This window comes from Heptranchias perlo, chromosome 2, assembly GCF_035084215.1.
Source record: "Heptranchias perlo isolate sHepPer1 chromosome 2, sHepPer1.hap1, whole genome shotgun sequence".
Taxonomy (NCBI): Eukaryota; Metazoa; Chordata; class Chondrichthyes; order Hexanchiformes; family Hexanchidae; genus Heptranchias; species Heptranchias perlo.
This window is the reverse complement of record NC_090326.1, coordinates 102,978,258-103,000,437: the sequence shown is the minus strand read 5'-3', so window position 1 is coordinate 103,000,437 and position 22,180 is coordinate 102,978,258. Positions and strand designations below refer to the sequence as shown.

General features: G+C 43.3%; 1 protein-coding gene across 1 annotated transcript in view; it reads right to left on the bottom strand.

The window, feature by feature from the left end:
• Positions 1–5,473: 5,473 nt before the first annotated feature.
• Positions 5,474–22,180, bottom strand: part of vwc2 (von Willebrand factor C domain containing 2) — a 128,142-nt gene continuing 111,435 nt past the window's right edge. The window contains exon 4 of the mRNA XM_068005237.1: positions 5,474–5,728. Within this exon, the coding sequence (XP_067861338.1) occupies positions 5,577–5,728 (152 nt within the window). The 3' untranslated portion in view covers positions 5,474–5,576. The remainder of the gene's footprint in view (positions 5,729–22,180) is intronic.

Below are 22,180 nucleotides of genomic sequence, written 5' to 3'. Positions count from 1 at the left end.
CTGTTAAGGGAGAAGGTGACATGTATTATAAGATGCTGAGTTACTCTCACCCCCCACCTAACCAAAGTGCAATGTGAAGGGTTAGTTGTGAAGTCACTGGAAATAAAAATCAGGAGAAATGTAAAACGGGCTGCAGATTCACTCTCACCCGTTTCACACTATCGCACAAAGTCACAATTATTCCAGTGACAACCACTTGAAGAAATAGCTGCCGAGTGTAAGGGATAATTTGAGAAAGTACATGAAGCTGACACTAAATACGATGAGCCCTGTCCAGCTTTCACCAACCTTCTCTTGCACCTCACCTTCAACCTCGCCCTCTCCCACAGCCTCTCCTGTTGGTCTGCCTATTATCTGCGAGAGTTCCTCTTTGTGCAGACTCTGGGACCTAGAAATTTAATTGCTGCCCAGGTGGTGGTAAGGGCTGGTCCCTCATTATAGTGAAGTTATGCAGCATGCAGCACACAATCACAAATCCAGAAACATAGTCAGGGCTGTAATGCAGAATTCCTCCTGAATGATCCAAGCAGCAGAAGTGCTGTTTGAGCACGCTGACGTTCCGCTCGATCATACTTCTGGTGGTGGCATGGCTCTCGTTGTTGGCCAGCTCTGCAGCTGTGCCCGGGTTCCTGACAGCAGTCATGAGCCATGTATGGAGGGGATACTCCTTGTCGCCCAGTAGCCAACTTGTGACCTGACGACTGGTTGGAATAAAGATGACACAGAGGACTGTCGCGGCTAAAATGAATCATGACTGCTGCCAGGAAACCAGGCACAGATCTGCCTGTTGTCACAAACAAGCTGAACATTCAGGGAGTGGAATCTGTTTTGATTGACAGATGCCAGGCTGGTGATGGGGAGCACACAATGCAATATGCATGCAGTCGACGGCACCTTGGACCATGGGGAAGCCTGCAATGCGAGTGAAGCCGAGTGCTCTCTCATCCTGCTTCACTCTGTCCATTGGGAATGCTATGTAGGTATTTCTCCTGGCATAGAGTGCCTCAGTGACCTCCCTGACACATTGGTGCACAGCAAACTACGAGATATTGCTGATGGGAAATCGTGTTTAACAAATTTATTCGAGTTCTTTGAGGATGTAACTAGCAAGATAGACAAAGGTGATCCAGTGGATGCAGTATATTTGGATTTTCAAAAGGCATTCGATAAGATGCCACATAAAAAGTTGTTACGCAAGATAAGGGCTCAGGGGGTTGGGGGAAATATATTGGCATGGAGAGAGGATTGGTTAAAGGACAGAAAACAGAGTAGGCATAAATGGGTTATTTTCAGGTTGGCAGGCTGTAACTAGTAGGGTGCCACAAGGATCAGTGCTTGGGCCTCAGCTGTTTAAAATCCATACTAATGATTTAGGTGAAGGGACCGAGTATAATGCATCCATATTTGCTGATGATACGAAGGTAGACGGGAAAGTAAGCAGTGAGGAGGACACAAAGAGTCTGTAAAAGGATAAAGACAGGTTAAGTGAGTGGGCAAGAAGGTGGCAGATGGAATATAATGTGGGGAAATGTGAGGTTATTCACTTTGGTAGGAAGAATAGAAAAACAGAATACTTTTAAATGGTGAGAAACTATTTAATGTTGGTGTTTAAAGAGATCTGGGTGTCCTCGTGCAAGAAACACAAAAAGTTAGCATGCAGGTACAGCAAGCAATTAGGAAGGCAAATGGAATGTTGTCCTTTATTGCAAGGGGGTTGGAGTACAAGAGTAATGAAGGCTTACTACAATTGTACAGGGCTTTGGTAAGACCACATCTGGAGTACTGAGTACAGTTTTGGTCCCCTTATCTGAAGAAGGTTATACTTGCCTTAGAGGTGGTGCAACGTAGGTTCACTAGATTGATTCGTGGGATAAGAAGGTTGTCCTATGAGGAGAGGTTGAATAAAATGGGTCTATATTCTCTGGAGTTTAGAAGAATGAGGGGTGATCTCATACAAACATATAAGACTCTGAAGTGACTTGACAGGTGGATGCTGAGAGGTTGTTTCCCCTGGCTGTAGAGTCTAGAACTAGGGGGCATAGTTGCAGGATAAGGGGTCGGCCATTTAAGACTGAGATGAGGAGGAATTTCTTCACTCAGAGAGCTTTGAACCTTTGGAATTCTCTACCCCAATGGGCTGTGGATGCTGAGTCGTTGAGTATATTCAAGGCTGAGATAGATATATCTTTGGACTCTAGGAGAATCAAGGGATATGGGGAACAGGCAGGAAAGTGGAGTTAAGGTTGAAGATCAGCCATGATCTTATTGAATGGCGGAGCCGGCTCGAGGGGCCGTATGGCCTACTCCTGCTCCTAATTCTTATGTTCTTATGTTCTGCAACCTGGAACTAAGGGCCATGGTGACCTTGACAGCCACAGGCAGCACTGTCCATGCCCTGGTTTGGAGCTCCATTTGTGGCTGCAGCAGGTGACATAGCTCAGTGACAGTCCTTTAATAAAGAACCTAAGAAAGGATATACTTGCCATAGAGGGAGTGCAGTGAAGGTTCACCAGACTGATTCCTGGGATGGCAGGACTGTCTTATGAGGAGAGATTGGGTCGACTCGGCCTATATTCACTCGAGTTTAGAAGAATGAGATGGGATCTCATTAAAACATATAAAATTCTGACAGGGCTAAACAGACTGGATTCAGGGAGGATGTTTCCCCTGGCTGGGGGGGGTCCTGATCAAGGGGTCACAGTATCAGGATACGGGGTAGGACATTTAGGACTGAGATGAGGAGAAGTTTCTTCACTCAAAGGGTGGTGAACCTGTGGAATTCTCTACCACAGAAGGCTGTGGAGGCCAAGTCACTGAATATATTTAAGAAGGAGATAGATTTCTAAACACAGAAGGCATCTAGGGGTATGGGGAGAGAGCGGGAATATGGTATTGAGATAGAGGATCAGCCATGATCATATTGAATGGCGGGGCAGGCTTGAAGGGCCGAATGGCTTACTCCTGCTCCTATTTTCAATGTTTCTATAGCCTCCTTGGTGAAGTGCAGACCCCTCACATTGCTCCTTGGTGAAGTTGAGGTATGAGAAATGCTACCAGAAGACCTGCTGTGGGTATGGCCTCCTACGCAGTGCCCTCCTCCTCCCTCAGCTGCTCCTGCCCCCTTGTCCTCCAGCCCCAATGCCAGACATACCCGACCATCCATGACTTATAACTGTTTTCAAAGTAGACAAAAGCAGTCCAGCACACACACCAGCACAAAGTTGTTCCAAGAATTCAGTTGTGGAATGCAGAAAATAGCCAAAAAAAAGGCCCGGAAGTTAACAAGCAGCCTAAGAGGACAAACCAGCAACTAATCTTCATGGAGTGGATGAGCCCTTTAAACTGCGCTCTTGCAGGGTCCTTGCTGCCTATTAGCATCATGATTTGCTGGGCGAGTTTATCACGTGGCGAATCAGGTGCTGGGGCATACCAATTTCATAAAAAGGTCCTAAATGCTTCTGGCGCACTCCCCGGATGCCTACTGAGCCTGATCCAATGTGGTGGGTGGTGCGCTTATGGCGTGGAATGAGTGCGCACCAGCTGCCCGCCATATTGGACCCCTAGGCACATTGCGATTGAATTTCTACGTCTGAGTTTTCAGTAGTGGTATTCCTCCCTCAGTTGCATTCTGTGGCACTGGTTATGCATCACTCAACCTCTTCCTGCACTGTTAGGCAGTTCTTGGGGTTGTGGAGATTGCATTGCCTGCTTGAGCCACCTCCCACCATACCACCTGAACCGCAATCTAATGGGGTCTCCTACCCTTGTTCCCAAGAGTTATTTCCTTTCAGCTCTTACTTCACAAGTAAAACATCCATGGATGCGTGTGAGCAGCTGGGAAGTCTTCCTGCTGCTGACCCTCTGAGGCTGCTGATCCTTCTTCCACTTTTACCTTTTCTGAAAAAAAGTTTTAATGGCAAAAGAACCAAAGGCGACATGAGGAAAAACTTTTTTACGCAGCGAGTTGTTATGATCTGGAATGCACTGACTGAAAGGGTGGTGGAGGCAGATTCAATCGTGGCTTTCAAAAGGGAATTGGATAAGTACTTGAAAGGAAAAAATCTGCAGGACTACAGGGAAAGGGCGGGGGAGTGGGATTAACTGGATTGCTCTTGCAGAGAGCTGGCATGGGCGCGACGGGCTGAATGGCCTCCTTCTGTGTTGTAACCATTCTAGGATTCTATGATTCTAAGTGCTGCACCAGTAATCTAATGAGATGTGGTATTCCTGCTCCTAACCCACCCTGCATATATAATTAAGGCTACTGGAGGAAAAACCAGCAGGTTAGCAGCGGACTTGTGTGGGTTGGTGAGCAATAGTCCTCCCACCACTAACCCGCCAATCCAAGGAAAATCTAACACTGTGGGGTGAATTAACACTGTGGGGGTGAATTAACCTCCCGCTTGCCCGCCATAACATCAATGGAAAAGCCATGGAAATCCTGAAAAACAGGGTAAACACCGTTCACGCCATTTTTCCAGGGTTTTCGTGGCTCTTCCACCAAAGTTATGGCGGATGAGCAGGTTCTAATATCCATAAAGTAGAATACCATGGGAAAAGAAACTTCAGGCACTGCTTACAGACATCTCTATTTGCACATTATGCTCCTCTGTGATTGGAAATGATCCAGAATTTGAATTGTGTATTGGTTTCTATTACCTCCTGGCACTGTGACAAAGAAGAGGTGTCTGAAGATTTTAGATGAACCTTCAACATGTGAGCAGGACATGAGTTTGTATGTGTTATGCTCCATATGGCAAGCATCTGATCTAAGCTGTGCCATCTCAGGGAGAGAAGGAAACGTTGGGGGACTGACACCTCCCCACCGCCCCACGCAGCTGTTTCTAGTGAAGAACAATATTGGCAGAGGCCTGTGAGCAGGTCTTGGCTGGGGATAGTGAATAATGAGGAGAGACAAAAAAAAAGGAAGAAATATAATAAATAATGTTCAGAAACCAAAACCAAATGAATGGAGAAAACCATATAAAAAGTGTTGTGAGCTTAGTAGAAGCAAAGCTATTTGGATTTCCAGAAACAGTATTGATGTATCCAACAACCACAAAATGTTAAAATCTTGCAAACACACAGAGCAGCTGTTGCTAATTGCCACAAAAAATTCTAAACACAGATGTTTACATTTTATGTTTGCAAGTTATTTACTCTAATGTAAAATATTCAGTTTTCACCAATATTGGTAGTACAAAATTTTACATTATTCTCTTGTGCTTTTTCCTATATGCTTTGCTGAGCTCTCCTGCTCAACCTTCATTCAAAGCTCCATTTTGAGTTTTGATTGAACGGTGCAGGAGTGACTACAAGGAATGACGTCTGATGGAAAACTGACAGAATTTTTACAAACCTACGTCATCTACTGAAAATTAAAAGTGCCAAATTATGATGCTTGAAATATACTAGTCACTTTTTATTGCTCAGATTTAGTACAAATAATATAACTAATTAAATATAAGTACGGTATGCAATACAGTATGTACAAAAAAACAGCTTTCTTTCAGTCTCATTTTATATTCAATATAACAAAAAACTTCTTTCTCTTCCTTTTCTGTACAATCTTTTGACTAGATTTCCTTGCAGTCATTCTTGATACAAGTTGCCTGATGGTCAACTCTCCAAGTGCCAGCCTCATAGGAACAATGGCAAGTTGTGCATTCATCGATCTTCACCTCTCGGCCAGCTGGGATAACAGTAACTCCTGCAAAACAATTGGGTCCTAAGACAAAACAGCACTGTGGTTATTACTTATTGTCTGTGCATATTGAGATGTCGAACATGTGGCAAATATTGAAAGTAAATGCTTTTAAAAATACTGTCTAAGATACAAAATCAACAATATGTCCAGTGACACTTCTTGTTAAAATAGGCTCTATAAAAAGTAAAGATAGTGACAATATATAGAATGAGTATATTATTTTACCATTTTTCTTGATGTGAAACTGACATGCAGTCGTAGATTGTTCTATTTTAAGGGCAGGGTGAAATGACTGGCAAGGTACTTTTGATGTTTGCATATGGAAGGTTGTACTAATGTAGCTGATAATGGAAATGGTGTAATTGTTTTAGGCACTGGAAATGAATTATCTTTATATTTTAGTTTAATAAAAGCTAAGGTAAAACTATTAAAACCACATTAGTTTGCTTTGTTTGGTGTAGTGTTAACTTGCTGCAGTGTCCAACATGATGGATTAGTATCAGTTTTCCAAACACTGATGCTAACTGCTTGGATCTATAATGGTAGCACTGTCTCTGTTAATGCAGGATATATAAATAAACTACTTCCAGATACTTGGAAATGTACAAATAAATACAATTTGAAGTAATAAATAAAATAAAAAATCTGAACCTAATTGCCTCAAAACTCCCTTTTACTGATTTCCTGTCAATTGACAATAATTAACAGTCGTCACATTATATTGACCAAAAAGAACAAGATAAAACACTCCTCAAAGGCATTATGCTTGAAAAATAGAACACACAATTCTACAGGAATGCATAGAGGCATGAAGCACTTCATTTTTACAGCCATGACAAAATATGTTGTAGCTCCTTTATGTGGGCTTTTATCAACACTGTATTCAAAATGTACAAGTCTGGGAAACAAGCCAACAGAAGTGCTTTGTTGTATTACTCCTGGCAGCTTTATGCAGTGGAATTAAAAATTAATATATTCCTCAACCTCTGCTTGATGCATATTCTACATCAGCAATGGTCTCTTCCCCTATGATAGGTATATTAACATTCATGGTTGTCTCAAAACAGTTCACAGTAACTGTTGTTAATGTGACCTGATATCAATATTTCCCTCCCTCAGGCCACAGAGCTACAGGAGGAATGTCGTAGAATCTGAATCCCGCAACAGTACACAGGAATATGCTCTGTGATGTTTACCAAATCTAAAGAATGTTTTTAAACCATTGGAGATTATAGTAGAAGCATTGCATAAAAATACAAATAGAAGCTAACTGTTTATATGAAGAATTCAGAAATACTGTTTTCCAAAGTTCCTTTTTATTTTTATATTAGAAATTTACATAAAATGAGAGGGTGAGTAAGTCTGATTGGTACATTATATAGGAACACTGTCCCCAGTTCAAATCCAGATTGCAAACTCTGACAGCTGTAAGAAATCTGAAATGAGCTCAGCCAGTTTTAACCCAGTTCCAAAGTGCAAGTCCACAGAATTGCCTGTCATTTGGCACTAATTGGCTGTAATTGAGCCACAAGGATGGATAGTCTGGTAAATGGAACTGTCACACTGCAGGAATTGGAGGTTGTCTCCAGAGGTTGGTGTTAAAGGAGGACATTGCAGTTTTAGGGAAATAAATTAAATTGATTGGCTCTGGAGCAGTTGAGAATTATTTGCATCACTGAGTGTCATAATGATATCATGTGAAAATTACACAATTATTATGTGAGTGATATCATTGTATCATGGATGACATTCTTATGGTGTGTGTTTATAAATCAGCTCCAAAGCTCTAAAGTGTTTATGGGTGATTATGTCCCTTTAAGGTAGTTCAGACAATTTCTTAAATTGCATCTAATCCAATAACAATCATTGGTGCATGATGTGGAGATGCCGGTGATGGACTGGGGTTGACAATTGTAAACAATTTTACAACACCAAGTTATAGTCCAGCAATTTTATTTTAAATTCACAAGCTTTCGGAGGCTTCCTCCTTCGTCAGGTGAACGATTTTCACATCGTTCACCTGACGAAGGAGGAAGCCTCCGAAAGCTTGTGAATTTAAAATAAAATTGCTGGACTATAACTTGGTGTTGTAAAATTGTTTACAATCATTGGTGCAGGCAGAGCTTGATAGTGAAAAGAGGAAAAAAATATTCTGTATCAAAATTGCTGCCCTAATTTTGATGAAACCTCATCCCATTATAATTTACCTAATATATTTTCATATTAGAGAAGGCTATTCTTCTTTAAAACCTGAACAATATGAAATAGGAAATGCATACGGTAACCTAAAGGAATACTAATCTTCATCTTCAAGGTATTTATGTGTTACTGACAGATAAGCAACTGGTTGCCATATTAGTGATTTTTTTTTAACCAATTCCCGAGGCACAGAGTTGATCATTTACTAATCCTTAAGCATAATTTGCTAATTCTTTGACATATACTGGGGCAGTAATGTTACTTGCATTTAAATGGTGCAGTGTCTGTGAAAAACTCTGCCAAGTCAGTAATAGAGTTTTGAATGTTGATTTACCTGCCATCCATTGTATAAATACATTGCACAGAAGTTTATTATTCTTGTGACAGTAATAAATATAATTTAGTTACATCGTATCTGATAGATCTTCTTTGCTGCTCTCAAAAAGGAAAGCCCAATGGGGTTTAGTAATGAGTTACTGGAGAAGAGGTGGACGCAACTAATGTGCAGTGCATCAAATATCACCCACAAGATCAATAAGTATGTTGATGTGGATCACTATTTTCTATAGTTAACATTTAAAATTGTGTGTAATTGGAACATCATTCAAAATCACAGGTGGTGGTGGGGAATGGTCTTGGACTTTCCAACACTGTAATCTGGAGAGAACTCAATGATAAGTAACGTGTAAGCTTGTCCATAGTGCAAGTAATGAAGAGTTACATATGTGTACAGGGCCACTTTCAACCCAAATTTAGCACCTCTCAGAATGCTGTTTTTATGCCATGGTCACCTGGATCAACAGTTGGGATCGCCATTAGTGCTGGCTACAGTATCAAAATATTGAACCAGCCCCTTCATATTGCTACATTTGAAGAGAATCTGAAAAAAAAATCACATATATTTCTTAAAACAAAGTTTGATCAATATATTCAGGGCAAAAACAACAGCAACTTGCATTTACATAGCTCCTTTAACATAGAAAAATGTCCTGAGGTGCTTCAGACAATCAGACAAAAATTGACGCCAAGCCAAAGGAGATATTAGAAGGTGTGACTAAAAGATTTGTCAAAAGGGTAGATTTTAAGGAGGGTCTTAAAGGAGAACGGTGGTGGGGGGGAGGGGGGGTGCGGGGAGAGGGGAGAGGGGAGGTAGAGAGGCAGAAAGGTTTAAGGACAGAATTCCAGAGGATGGTGGTTACACAGCTGAAGGTATGGCCTTTAATGGTGGGATGAAGGAACTGGGGGTTACACAAAAGGCCAGAGGAACGCAGAGTTCTCGGATGTAGGGCTCGATAAAGGTTATAACCATAGTGAGGGTGGAGGCCATGAAGGGATTTAAACATGAGGATGAGAGTTTGAAATTTGAGGTGTTGGGGGGCAGGGAGCCAACATGGGTCAGCAAGAACAGGGATGATTGGTGAGCAGGACTTGGTGCGGGATAGGATATGGCAGCACAATTTTGGATGAGCTGCTGTTTATGAAGGGTGGAGGATGGGAGGTTGGCCAGGAGAGCATTTGAATAGTCGAGTCTGGAGGTGACAACTGCATGGATGAGAATTTTGGCAGCAGATTGGCTGAGTTGGGGTAGAAACGTGCAATGTTATGGAAGTGGAGGTAGGCGGTCTTGCTGATGGACATGATATGGGGTTGGAAGCTCAGCTCACAGTCAGATAGGACTCCAGGACTGTGAACAGTCTGGTTCAGCCTGAGAAAATGGCCAGGAAGGGGATGGAATTGGTCTTCCCAATGTTTAATGAGAGGAAATTTCCACTCATCCAAGACTGGATGTTGGACATGCACTAATGATAACACGGATGCAGTGGAGGGGTCGATAGTGGTGATGGACAGGTAGAGCTGGGTGTCGACAGCGTATACATGAAACCTGACCACGTCTTCGGATGATGTTGATAAGAGGCAGCATATAGATGAGGAAGAGGAGAGGGCCAAGGATAGATCCTTGTGAGACTCCAGGGTAATGGTGCAGGGATGGGAAGAGAAGCTATTGCTGGAGATGTTCTAGCTACAATTTTTTTTATTCATTCATGGAATGTGGGTGTGGCTGGCAAGGCCGGCATTTATTGCCCATCCCTAATTGCCCTTGAGAAGGTGGCGGTGAGATGCCTTCTTGAACCGCTGCAGTTCGTGTGGTAAAGGTTCTTCCACGGTGCTGTTAGGGAGGGAGTTCCAGGATTTTGACCCAGCGACAATTAAGGAACGGCGATATATTTCCAAGTCGGGATGGTGTGTGACTTGGAGGGGAATGTGCAGGTGGTGTTGTTCCCATGTGCCTGCTGCCCTTGTCCTTCTAGGTGCTAGAGGTCGCGGGTTTGGGAGGTGCTGTCGAAGAAGCCTTGCAAGTTGCTGCAGTGCATCCTGTGGATGGTACACACTGCAGCCACGGTGCACTGGTGGTGAAGGGAGTGAATGTTTAGGGTGGTGGATGGGGTGCCAATCAAGCGGACTGCTTTGTCCTGGATGATGTCGAGCTTCTTGAGTGTTGTTGGAGCTGCACTCATCCAGGCAAGTGGAGAGTATTCCATCACACTCCTGACTTGTGTCTTGTAGATGGTGGAAAGGCTTTGGGGGGTCAGGAGGTGAGTCACTCGCTGCAGAATACCCAGCCTCTGACCTGCTCTTGTAGCCACAGTATTTATGTGGCTGGTCCAGTTAAGTTTCTGGTCAATGGTGACCCTCAGGATGTTGATGGTGGGGGATTCAGCAATAGTAATGCCATTGAATGTCAAGGGGAGGTAGTTAGACTCTCTCTTTTTGGAGTGGCAAGTAACATACTCACTGTCTGGCACGTATGTTACTTGCCACTTATCAGCCTAAGCCTGGATGTTGTCCAGGTCTTGCTGTATGCGGGCACGGACTGCTTCGTTATTTGAGGGGTTACAAATGGAACTGAACACTGTGCAATCATCAGCGAACATCCCCATTTCTGACCTTATGATGGAGGGAAGGTCATTGATGAGGCAGCTGAAGATGGTTGGGCCTAGGACACTGCCCTGAGGAACTCCTGCAGCAATGTCCTGGGGCTGAGATGATTGGCCTCCAACAACCACTACCATTAAATAGGTAAGAGTGAAACTAATTGAGGGCTGTCCCTTTGTGCTGGACAACAGAGGAGGTGTTGGAGGAGGATGGTGTGATCAACTGTGTCAAAGGCTGCAGAGTGGTTGAGAAGAACGAGGGGGATAGTGCACTATGGTTACTGTCATAAAGGATGTCATTTGTGACTTTGATTCGGGTCGATTCAATGATGTAGCAGGGGTGCAAACCTGATTGGAGAGAATCAAACATGGAGTTGCGGAAATGATGGGCGTGGATTTGGGAGGTGACAACACATTTAAGGACTTCAGGGAGGAAAAGGAGGTAGGTTGGATATGGGGAGGTAGTTTGCAAGGACAGAGGGGTCCAGGGTAGGTTTTGAGGAGGGCTGTGATGACGCAGGTTTGAAAGGGAGGGCAACAGTACCTGAGGGGAGGAAACCATTTACAATATCAGCTAGCATGGGGGCCAGAAAAGGAAGTTGGGTGGGTCGGCAGTTTGATGGGAATGAGGTTGAGAGAGCAGAAACTGGGTCTCAAGGACAAGATGAGCATGGAGGAGAGAAATTGGAGAATGATTTGGTTTCAGATTTGGGGCTAGCATAGCCTGGGGTGAGATTTAGCTAGGTGGGCAAAGGGAAGCAGGGGGTGGGGGGTAGAAGCAGAGGCAACTAAATGGATGATCTCAATCCCAATGACAAAGATTTCCATGAGTTCCTTGCAATTGTTGTTGGAGGTGAGGGGGCAGGGGAGGGGGGTTTAAGGAGACCATTGGTGGTGGAGAAAAGGAGCTGGACGTTATCTTTGCATTCCAGGATGATCAAGGAATAATGGCGGTTTTGGCAGAGGAGACCAAGGCCCAGTCGTGCTTGATGTGATCCAGCCAGATGAGGTGAAGGATGCTAAGCCAGTTGTGCACCAGATATACTCAAGTCTGCATCCCTTGGACTCAAGGGAGTGAAGTTGGGGGCAATACCAGGGAGAACAACCAGGATGGGAGAGAGTAAGGGTTTTATTGGGGATAAGGCCATCAAAGGTGGAGGTGAGGGAGTGCTTGAGCAAAAAATAAACAACCCCAGAATAGTGAATTCTCAAAGTATATTTATATTAGCATTTTATAAAGTCAAGGAAAGAATTTGCAAGTGAAGAACAGCATGTAATATTAATTCTTTAGTCATTCATCTTGTAGAATAATCAAATCCATATAATTATCATAACTGATAGTGTGAAGAACAGACTCCTGTGGAGTTATAAACTTGTATTAATTTTGATGTCAAATGTTTTCTTCGTAAATGCAGTCAAATGAATTATTTTGTAACAACCTGTAACTTAGCATTTTTTCAAAATGTAATGAATTCTTCTTGAAATATGTGAATAATATTTTAATGACTGGAGCCTTCAGGCTCTACAGAATTACAAGCGGTAACATTACCAGAAACATTTAATTAACGAGTCTTTAAAAATAAAACAATCATATCTCAATGCTGTGCTTCCTTGATTTTATAAAGGCAGCTTGATGCTTCAAATCTGACTATAAAATCAGAATTGTTATTAGTTAAGCATATGAATTCTTCTTCAGTTATGAACAAGAAACTTCAATTTGTTTCACAAGATGGAACAAATGTGTTCTGTGGCCACTGACAATCTTATTCTCCCTGACATAATAATTCACTGCTATAAAATAAAAAGTGAGAATACATAGAAATGAGTTAACACTCAATGGCCAGACTGTACAGCATGCTCCAGAATGATTGAAAGCATCAACGTTAGCGTTTAAAAGACGATGATTACAGAACAGACAGGACGTAACATGATTACTGGTACAGTACTGGTTTTAATACACATGCAAGAAATTCTTACACAATTCATTTATACTTGTAGTGCCTAACAATGATAGAAGGCATTTGAGCAGACTTGTTAGAAAAATTGAGGCACGTAATACAAAAGGAAGTCGCAGCATGGATCGAAAGTTAACGTGAAACAAAGAGTTAGGATGAATGGGTGTTGCTCAGATTGGAGAAGTCTTTGAAGTGGTGTATCCTAGGGGTCAGTGCTGCGTCCACTTTTGTTCTCAGTACATACTGATTATTTGGACTTGGGCATAGGGACCACAATCTTAAAATTTGCTGATGACACAAATGTAGAGGGTTTGGCAATGAGGAAGACTGTAAAAGACTCCAGGAAGTCATAGATTAGCAGAATGAGCAGCCAGGTGGAATTTAATGTGAATAAATGTGAGATAATATGTAATGGGAGGACAAACAAGGAATGGGAGTACACACTGGAGATACTGAAGGGTGTGGATGAACAGAGACACCTATAGGTTCAAGTACATAATTCCTTGAAAGTGCGAGTGCAGAGGGTAGATTTTAATTTTTGGCTGTGGTGGAAAACGGGTGTATAACAATATAGATAGACTATTAAAACCATGAAAAAGATGCAACATAGATTTACTATTTGGGATGAGAGGATATAGTTATGATGAAAGGCTTGAAACCTGGAGCTTTATTCACTCGAGCAGTGAAGGATAAGGGGAATCTATTAAAGTGTTTAAAAGTCTTGAAGGGTTTGAGACAGTGAATAGTGAAAGATTATTTTCACTGGTTGGTTAATCAGTAACAAGGAACATAAATGTAAGATTAGTACTGTAAGCTTCAAGGAAGAAGTTGGAAGATTTTTTTTAATGCAACGTGTTATTAAATATTGGATTCATTACCACAAGTGGCTATTAAAGGCAAGGCAATCATGGCATTTAAGAGGGAATTGGATAAACACTTGAAAAGGAAATATATTAAAGAATGCAGTGATAGAGCAATAATGTTTTATTGACTCCCACTCGTCAGTACATTATTGGCCTTGTGATTAGCAGGGACCAATTTAAAACAAGAAAGCAGACAGATGGTTGTTGTTGTCATATGTTTGAACTCTTCCCTTGGAGGGGAGTGTGAAGTAGTGGAAGGATTCACAGGCTGTCAGTCCACGACATGAATGTTGCTTCCATGTCCATAACCATAACCATTTTTATACCAGCCCATATGATGTGAAGAGGCTGCCCACAATCATCGAATATGACTGGCCTGCTGGATGTCAACCCAGAATTTAAAGCTGGAGCTCTGGTCACCACCTGTCAGAGCTGTTTGGAGCAGGGTTCAAACCCTGAAAGTTCTGACTCAGAGGCAGGAGTGCTGCCACTAAGCCAAACGCTCGCTCCAGACAGATGGTGATAAGGTGTGCGGATATTACACAGTGTGCTGAGAGTTCGGTAAGTGGGAGTTGAAGGGTTAATCTCTTTAAATCTAGTGCATATTGCTTCAACTGTTTAAGGTCAATTTAAAAGTTTAAATTTCTAAGTTTCTGTCAGGCTTCAGCAGAGAGCTGCTGTAGCAAGTTAATTGGTTAGCTAGATTCAATTGGTACCTGAAGGTGGGGCAGGCCTGACTCATCTGAGTCTCAACTGTAGAAATACAGGGGCCTGTCAGTGCAGTCCGCACTATATTACACAGTGTGCTGAGAGTTCGGTAAGTGTGGGAGTTTGGTGAAGTGGGGGAAGGAGGTGCTGCTTTGCCTTGCTTTTCCAAACTTTTCCTGCAGAGCGGTAGTGGACCTGAGAGGAGAAGACTGAGATTGTGGAATAAAAGCAGCAGCAGACCTGCACCAAGAGACAACTACTGTGCGACATCACAGGGACTTAACTCCTGGACCTGAGATAAATAAGAAGCAAAAAGTAATCCAAGTGGGACGTCACCAAGGAAGAGGTAAGTGATTGGCTGGTGAGTATTTTCCTGCTGAATTTGTCTAAGGTTAGAGTTTGTGGATTCTCTGGTCTCTGTTGTGTCGTGGGGGACTGCTGTTCAGCAAGGGCCCTTGAGTATACCTTTTTAATTGAAGTGAAATTGGTGGGATTCATTTAATTTGAATTAATTAGTTAAAGGGTAAGTCATGTCAGGACAGCCCAGCCCCGTGTTATGCTCTTCCTGCTCTATGTGGGAAATCAGGGACCCTTCCGGTGTCCCTGACGACCATGTGTGCGGGAAATGCATCCAGCTGCAGCTACTGACAAACCGCATTGCGGCACTGGAGCTGCGGATGGATTCATTAAGGAGCATTCGCGATGCTGAGAACGTCGTGGACAGCACGTTTAGTGAGATGGTCACACCGCAGGTAAAGGTTGTACAGGCAGGAAGTAATTGGGTGACCACCAGGCAGAGTAAGAAGAGCAGGCAGGCAGTGCAGGGGTCCCCTGTGGCCGTCCCCCTCTCAAACAAATATACCGCTTTGGATATTGTTGAGGGGGATGACTTATCAGGGGAAGGCAGCAGCAGCCAACTTCCTGGCACCAGGGGTAGCTCTGCTGCATAGGCTGGGAGGAAAAAGAGTGGAAGAGCTATAGTGGTAGGGGATTCTATCGTAAGGGGAACAGACAGGCGTTTCTGTGGCCGTAAACGTGACTCCAGGATGGTTTGTTGCCTCCCTGGTGCCAGGGTCATGGATGTCACTGAGCATTCTCAAGGGGGAGGGTGAGCAGGCAGAGGTCGTGGTCCACATTGGGACCAACGACATAGGTAGGAAGGGAGATGAGGTCCTGCATCAAGAATTTAGGGAGCTAGGTAGCAGATTAAAGAGCAGGACCTCAAAGGTTGTAATCTCTGGATTACTCCCAGTGCCACGGGCTAGTGAGTATAGAAATGGGAGGATAGAACAGATGAATGCGTGGCTAAAGAGTTGGTGCAGGAGGGAGGGTTTCAGTTTCCTGGATCACTGGGCCTGCTTCTGGGGAAGGTGGGACTTGTACAAGTCGGACGGGTTGCACCTGAACCAGAGCGGGACAAATATCCTTGCGGGGAGGTTTGCTAGCACTGTTGGGGGGGGTTTAAACTAACTTGGCAGGGGGATGGGATACAGAGTGGAGCTACAATAGGGGGTGATGTGCAGCCAAATATAGAGAAAAAAACAAGTCAGCTTGGAAGACAGGGCAAATATGTGAGGGCAAGGCTGGATGGCATCTATTTTAATGCAAGGAGTCTTGCGAATAAGGTGGATGAACTGAAGGTGTTGATAAACACATGGGAGTATGATATTGTTGCTGTCACAGAGACATGGTTGAGGGAGGGGCAAGACTGGCAGCTCAATATTCCGGGGTACAGAATCTTCAGGCGAGACAGAGGGGGAGGTATAAGAGGAGGGGGGGTCGCAATATTAATTAAAGAATCAATTACTGCCATAAGGAGGGATGATATATTAGCAGGTTCCTCTAATGAGGCCATATGGGTGGAGCTTAAAAACAAAAAGGGGGCAAGCACTTTGATGGGAGTGTACTATAGGCCCCCAAACAGTCAGGGGGAGATAGAGGAACAGATATGTAGGCAAATCTCAGAAAATTGTGCAAATAATAGGATAATAATAGTGGGGGATTTCAACTTCCCCAATATTAACTGGGATACTCAGAGTGTAAAAGGCTTAGAGGGTACAAAATTCTTAACGTGCATCCAGGAGAGCTTTTTGAGCCAGCATGTAGAAAGTCCTACAAGAGAGGGGGCGGTACTGGACCTAATTCTAGGGAATGTGGCCGGCCAAGTGGAAGAAGTGCTAATAGGTGAGCACTTTGGTGAGAGTGACCATAATTCGGTGAGATTTAAGGTGGTCATGGAAAAGGACAGGGAGGGGCCGGAAATAAAGGTTCTAAATTGGGGGAAGGCCGATTTTAATAGGATCTGGCCAAAATGGACTGGGATCAGCTGCTTGTAGGAAAATCCGCATCGGAGCAATGGGAGTCTTTCAGAAGGGAGATTGAGACCATACAATGGCAACATGTTCCCGTAAAGGTCAAGGGTGGTTCCAAGAACTCCAGGGAACCTTGGATGTCAGGGGATATACGAGCATGGATTAGGAAAAAAAGGAGGGCTTTTGGCAGATACAAAAGGCTAAAGACGGAGGAAGCCCTAGAGGAGTACAAAAAGTGCAGGGGGATACTTAAAAAAGAAATTAGGAGATCAAGGAGGGGCCATGAAATAAGACTGGCGAGCAAAATAAAGGAAAATCCTGAGATGTTTTATAAGTATATTAAGGGTAAGAGGATGACTAGGGAAAAAATAGGGCCCATTAGGGACAAAAATGGCAATCTGTGTGTGGAGCCGGCAGATGTAGGAGGGGTTCTAAATGAATTTTTTGCATCTGTTTTCACTATGGAGAAGGACGATGTAGACATAGAAATACGGCAGGGGGACTGTGATATACTCGAACATATTAACATCGAGCGGGAGGAGGTATTGGCGGTTTTAGCAGGCCTAAAAATGGATAAATCCCCAGGCCCGGACGAAATGTATCCCAGGCTACTGTGTGAGGCAAAGGAGGAGATTGCGGGGGCTCTGACACATATATTCAGAACCTCTCTGGCCACAGGGTATGTGCCAGAGGACTGGAGAACCGCTAATGTAATACCATTATTCAAGAAGGGGAGTAGGGAAAAACCGGGGAACTACAGGCCAGTGAGCCTAACATCAGTGGTAGGAAAATTATTGGAAAAAATTCTGAAGGACAAAATTAGTCTCCACTTGGAGAAGCAAGGATTAATCAGGGATAGTCAACATAGCTTTGTCAAGGGAAGATCATGTCTGACTATAATTTGATTGAATTTTTTGAGGGGGTGACTAGGCGTGTGGATGAGGGTAACGCAGTGGATGTGGTATACATGGATTTCAGTAAGGCCTTCGATAAAGTCCCCCACAGGAGACTGGTCAAGAAGGTACGAGCCCATGGAATCCAGGGTGCCTTGGCACTTTGGATACAAAACTGGCTTAGTGGCAGAAGGCAGAGGGTGATGGTCGAAGGTTGTTTTTGTGACTGGAAGCCTGTGGCCAGTGGGGTACCACAGGGATCGGTGCTGGGTCCCTTGCTGTTTGTGGTCTACATTAATGACTTGGATATGAATGTAAAAGGTATGATCAGTAAGTTCGCTGATGATACAAAAATTGGTAGGGTGGTAAATAGCGAGGAGGATAGCCTCAGTCTGCAGGACGATATAGATGGGTTGGTCAGATGGGCGGAACAGTGGCAAATGGAATTTAACCCGGAAAAGTGCGAGGTGATGCACTTTGGAGGGACTAACAAGGCATGGGAATACACAATGAATGGGAGGACCCTAGGCAAGACAGAGGGTCAGAGGGATCTTGGTGTGCAAGTTCACAGATCCCTGAAGGCGGCGGAACAGGTAGATAAGGTGGTAAAGAAGGCATATGGGATACTTGCCTTTATTAGCCGAGGCATAGAATATAAGAGCAAGGAGGTTATGATGGAGCTGTATAAAACACTGGTTAGGCCACAGCTGGAGTACTGTGTGCCGTTCTGGTCGCCACACTACAGGAAGGATGTGATCGCTTTGGAGAGGGTGCAGAGGAAATTCACCAGGATGTTACCAGGGCTGGAGCGCTTCAGCTATGAAGAGAGACTGGGAAGATTGGGTTTGTTTTCCTTGGAGCAGAGGAGGCTGAGGGGGGACATGATTGAGGTGTACAAAATTATGAGGGGCACAGATAGGATGGATACTAAGGAGCTTTTTCCCTTCGTTGAGGGTTCTATAACAAGGGGACATAGATTCAAGGTAAAAGGCGGGAGGTTTAGAGGGGATTTGAGAAAGAACTTTTTCACCCAGAGGGTGGTTGGAGTCTGGAACTCACTGCCTGAAAGGGTTGTGGAGGCAGGAACCCTCACAACATTCAAGAAGCATTTGGATGAGCACTTGAAATGCCATAGCATACAAGGCTACGGACCAAATGCTGGAATATGGGATTAGAGTAGACAGGGCTGATGGCCGGCGCAGACAAGATGGGCCGAAGGGCCTCTATCCGTGCTGTATGACTCTATGACTCTAAGGGGCATTACATAGATTTTTCAACCAGAAGAGATTACTCAGATCCCCAAATTTCAACAAATCATAATACAAGGGCAAGAGAAGCAGATCTCTGTGAATTTAGACAAAATTAATCACTATTTAAATGTTTCTATGAAGCTGATGGTTGGACAACAGAACCTGAAAGTCAAAGACTGACATTAGTCTCTGTTAAATGTATGCCTGCAGTTTCCTCTAGATTTGCACTCGGACACATGTAATCTGGACTCAAACCAATTACGTGGGTTAAAAGAGTGCAGAATTTTGTCCATGAGTTACCTACGTAACTACAATGCGCCCAAGTCTCCTCAATCTTTCATATCCGTCCATCAAACCCTCTGTTGGATGAATCTCTGCACACAACACTGGCCACGTCCCCGACTCTCTCATGTCAGTATCCTCTAAGTGCACTTGTTTGGGGGTCTCTCAACATTGCAAACAGATTTCAAGGTGCAGCAGGAAACAAAGTCATTTTTCTGCTCTTTTATTTGCAACTTTTTGAGCGTTTTTGTTAAATTTATCCTCACTGAGACCTGCTCTGTATTTTCTGTTTCTTTTATACTTATGCCATAAAAAAGCATTAAGTCACATTAAAAATTGAAAAGCTTCCCTGATTGCAGGTTCCTTACATGCTGTGCCTCATGTGGATGAATGATGGTTAAATGAGTTTCAACTTACATTTTCAGACTCAAAGAACAAATATACTGGTCCGAATTTGGCATTTCTTTGGGCCCCGATTCTTTACACTGATTCTTGTCCATTTACGTCCATTTTAATTTTGGGAGTATTCTAATGAGATTGGGAGATACTTGGGTGTAACTTGACATTAGCAAAATGGGGGCAGCATTGGGCACATTTTCGGGCTGATTTCCGGGTTGCATTAACCAGCAATAATCATGTAGCCCTTTTGCTTTGTCTCTTATATCGAAAGGGTTCAGCCAAACACAACACTTTAAATCTTTAACCTTGTTATTTTTCTCATATAAGACTGCATAAACGTTCATTTAAACTTTTAGAAATAATTGCAACAATTTTCTGTTTATTGGGAAAAAGTAATAAAAGAAAATTTACTACAGTGCCTCCGAACCTGTGGTCCCCATGGTGTATTGCTAAAATAAAAGGCACCACAGCAACAGAACATTTTCACCACAAGATGTAAAAGAGCCTACTGGCCACAGATTTGAAGAACAACTGAAAAGCAGCACAATCTTATCAGGTAACATAATCTAAATTTACAATCCATTACATCCATAATCTATTTCCAAGTAAATGGTTCACTATGGTGAAGGGTTCAAATGCTAGGGGACACAAGTGAAAATTAAAAAGTTAGGCATAAGAACGGAAGTCAGACTTTCAACCAAAGGGTGACAGAGTTGTGAAGTAAGTAAAAAGGAGAATACATTGAAGCAGATAGCATAAGTGGCCTCATGAAATAATAAAATATGATTCTGGAAAGATAAATGATAGTGAGACAGCAAATAGATGGGGTGCCTCTCTGAGAGAGGGGTGCTGCTGTTTGCCGTAATGGTCTTTTCCTGTTTCTAAAAATTCTTGTAAGTTCTTAAATATCTAAGGGTGAAGTTATACTGCTACTTTTCATCGATGCAAACCTGAAATTGCTTTCACTTTGGTGTCTATTCTGATCTTACACCTGAGTATATTAAAGCCAAGTGATGTGATACTCTCTTCTCCATGGGGCAGTTTTATATTAGATTACATTGTAGCCAGTTCAAATTCTTTTACAGTATAGGGACAATTTTATGAAATCATATTTCAGGCGCAGAGCCTCACCTGCCAGAAGTCTATTGTGGGAATTTAGAGTCATACTACCCATGATTTCCCATCTATTAAAAGGAGCATGCACTTAAATCCCCAATACGTGCTCCCAGCAAGTAAGGCTTATGCTGGGAGTGCAACTACATAAATTATGCTCTTTAATTCCAGTCGGGTGATGAAGTCCATTGGACTACCTTGGAAATTTTAATCCTTCCAATGGGATTTTTTTAATGTCTGGACAAATTGAATGCTTCCATCCACATGCTAAAAATAGCCACGTGGAGAGAAAAGTTCTGGGCATGCATCAAAGCAGACATGTGCATAATTCCATGTAACTCATCTTGGTGCTAGTTAGATGGAGGTCAGTCTGCAGTAGAACTTCGGTCAGATGACTTTTTATCACAACTAGTTTTAGATCGGTAGTTACCCTATGATTGCAGATTAGTCATATATGGTTTTAAATCTAGACAACCCTAGACAAATACATATCTGATCCAAGCATACGCTAACATTGTATCAGTCCAGATCCATCCGCTGTTGTAGAAGGGTCGAATTTAACCCTACCCACCTGGCAGAAACTGGGCAGGTAGAAAGTTAAATTGACCGGGTGACTTACACGCCAACGTCCCGCTAACTTCAATTTTAACCTGCTCTTCTGAGCAGGCGGCAAATACACCCACTCAAAGCCAACAGGGTGTTTCTTAAAAATGCAGATCGGGGTCCGATGTCATGATTAAGCCCAACTGCGATTTTAATTCCCACCTGAGCAGGGAAGCCGTTGCAGTTTCTCGCCAGGTAAATTCAAGTGAGAAGAAGCTCGAAAGCAAAAGAAGCCATTCAAGGTTAAGTTTTTTACTTTGTTTTGTGGGGCCAGGAAGAGCAGGAGTGCTCCTCTGGACCCCAGAATAAAATTTAGGCCTCCCCTGCCCAGAACTCCTCCTCCCTTCTGTACCCCGAGATCACCCCCGGAAACCTGGTCCCCATGCTGGTGATGGCAGGCAGCAAGGACCACCCAAAATTCCAGAGGTAAGCAGCCACTTCATAAGCACTTCCCGCCCCTACTGAGTGGGAAGTCAACCGGCAGAATATTAACAAGATCCGGCAGTTAAAATAGCGGGTGGGCGGGAATCTAATTGAAGTCACTGGCTTCCTACTGTAAAACTGCTGGCAGTTAAAATCTCTGCCAAAGTTTCTGATCCAAGCATAAAATGTTCCTGTAATTGTTTTTTTTTCATTCTTGTGCACTGTATAGTTAGACTGTGCAAAATTTCACATGGAAATGACAGCATCTAGAATTTTCTAGCATTCTAGACAGAGATAGAGCGGTGGAGTGGGACTAGCTGGACGGCTCTTGCAGAGAGCCAGCACAGACTCGACGGACCGAATGGCTTCCTTCCGTGCTGTAACCATTCTATGATTCTATATATTTGTTTGGTTTAACAACAACTTGCATTTATATAGCATCTTTAGCAGAGTAAAACGTCCCAAGGCGCTTCACAGGAGCGTTATCAAACAAAATTTGACACCGAGCCACATAAGGAGGTATTAGGATAGGTGACCAAA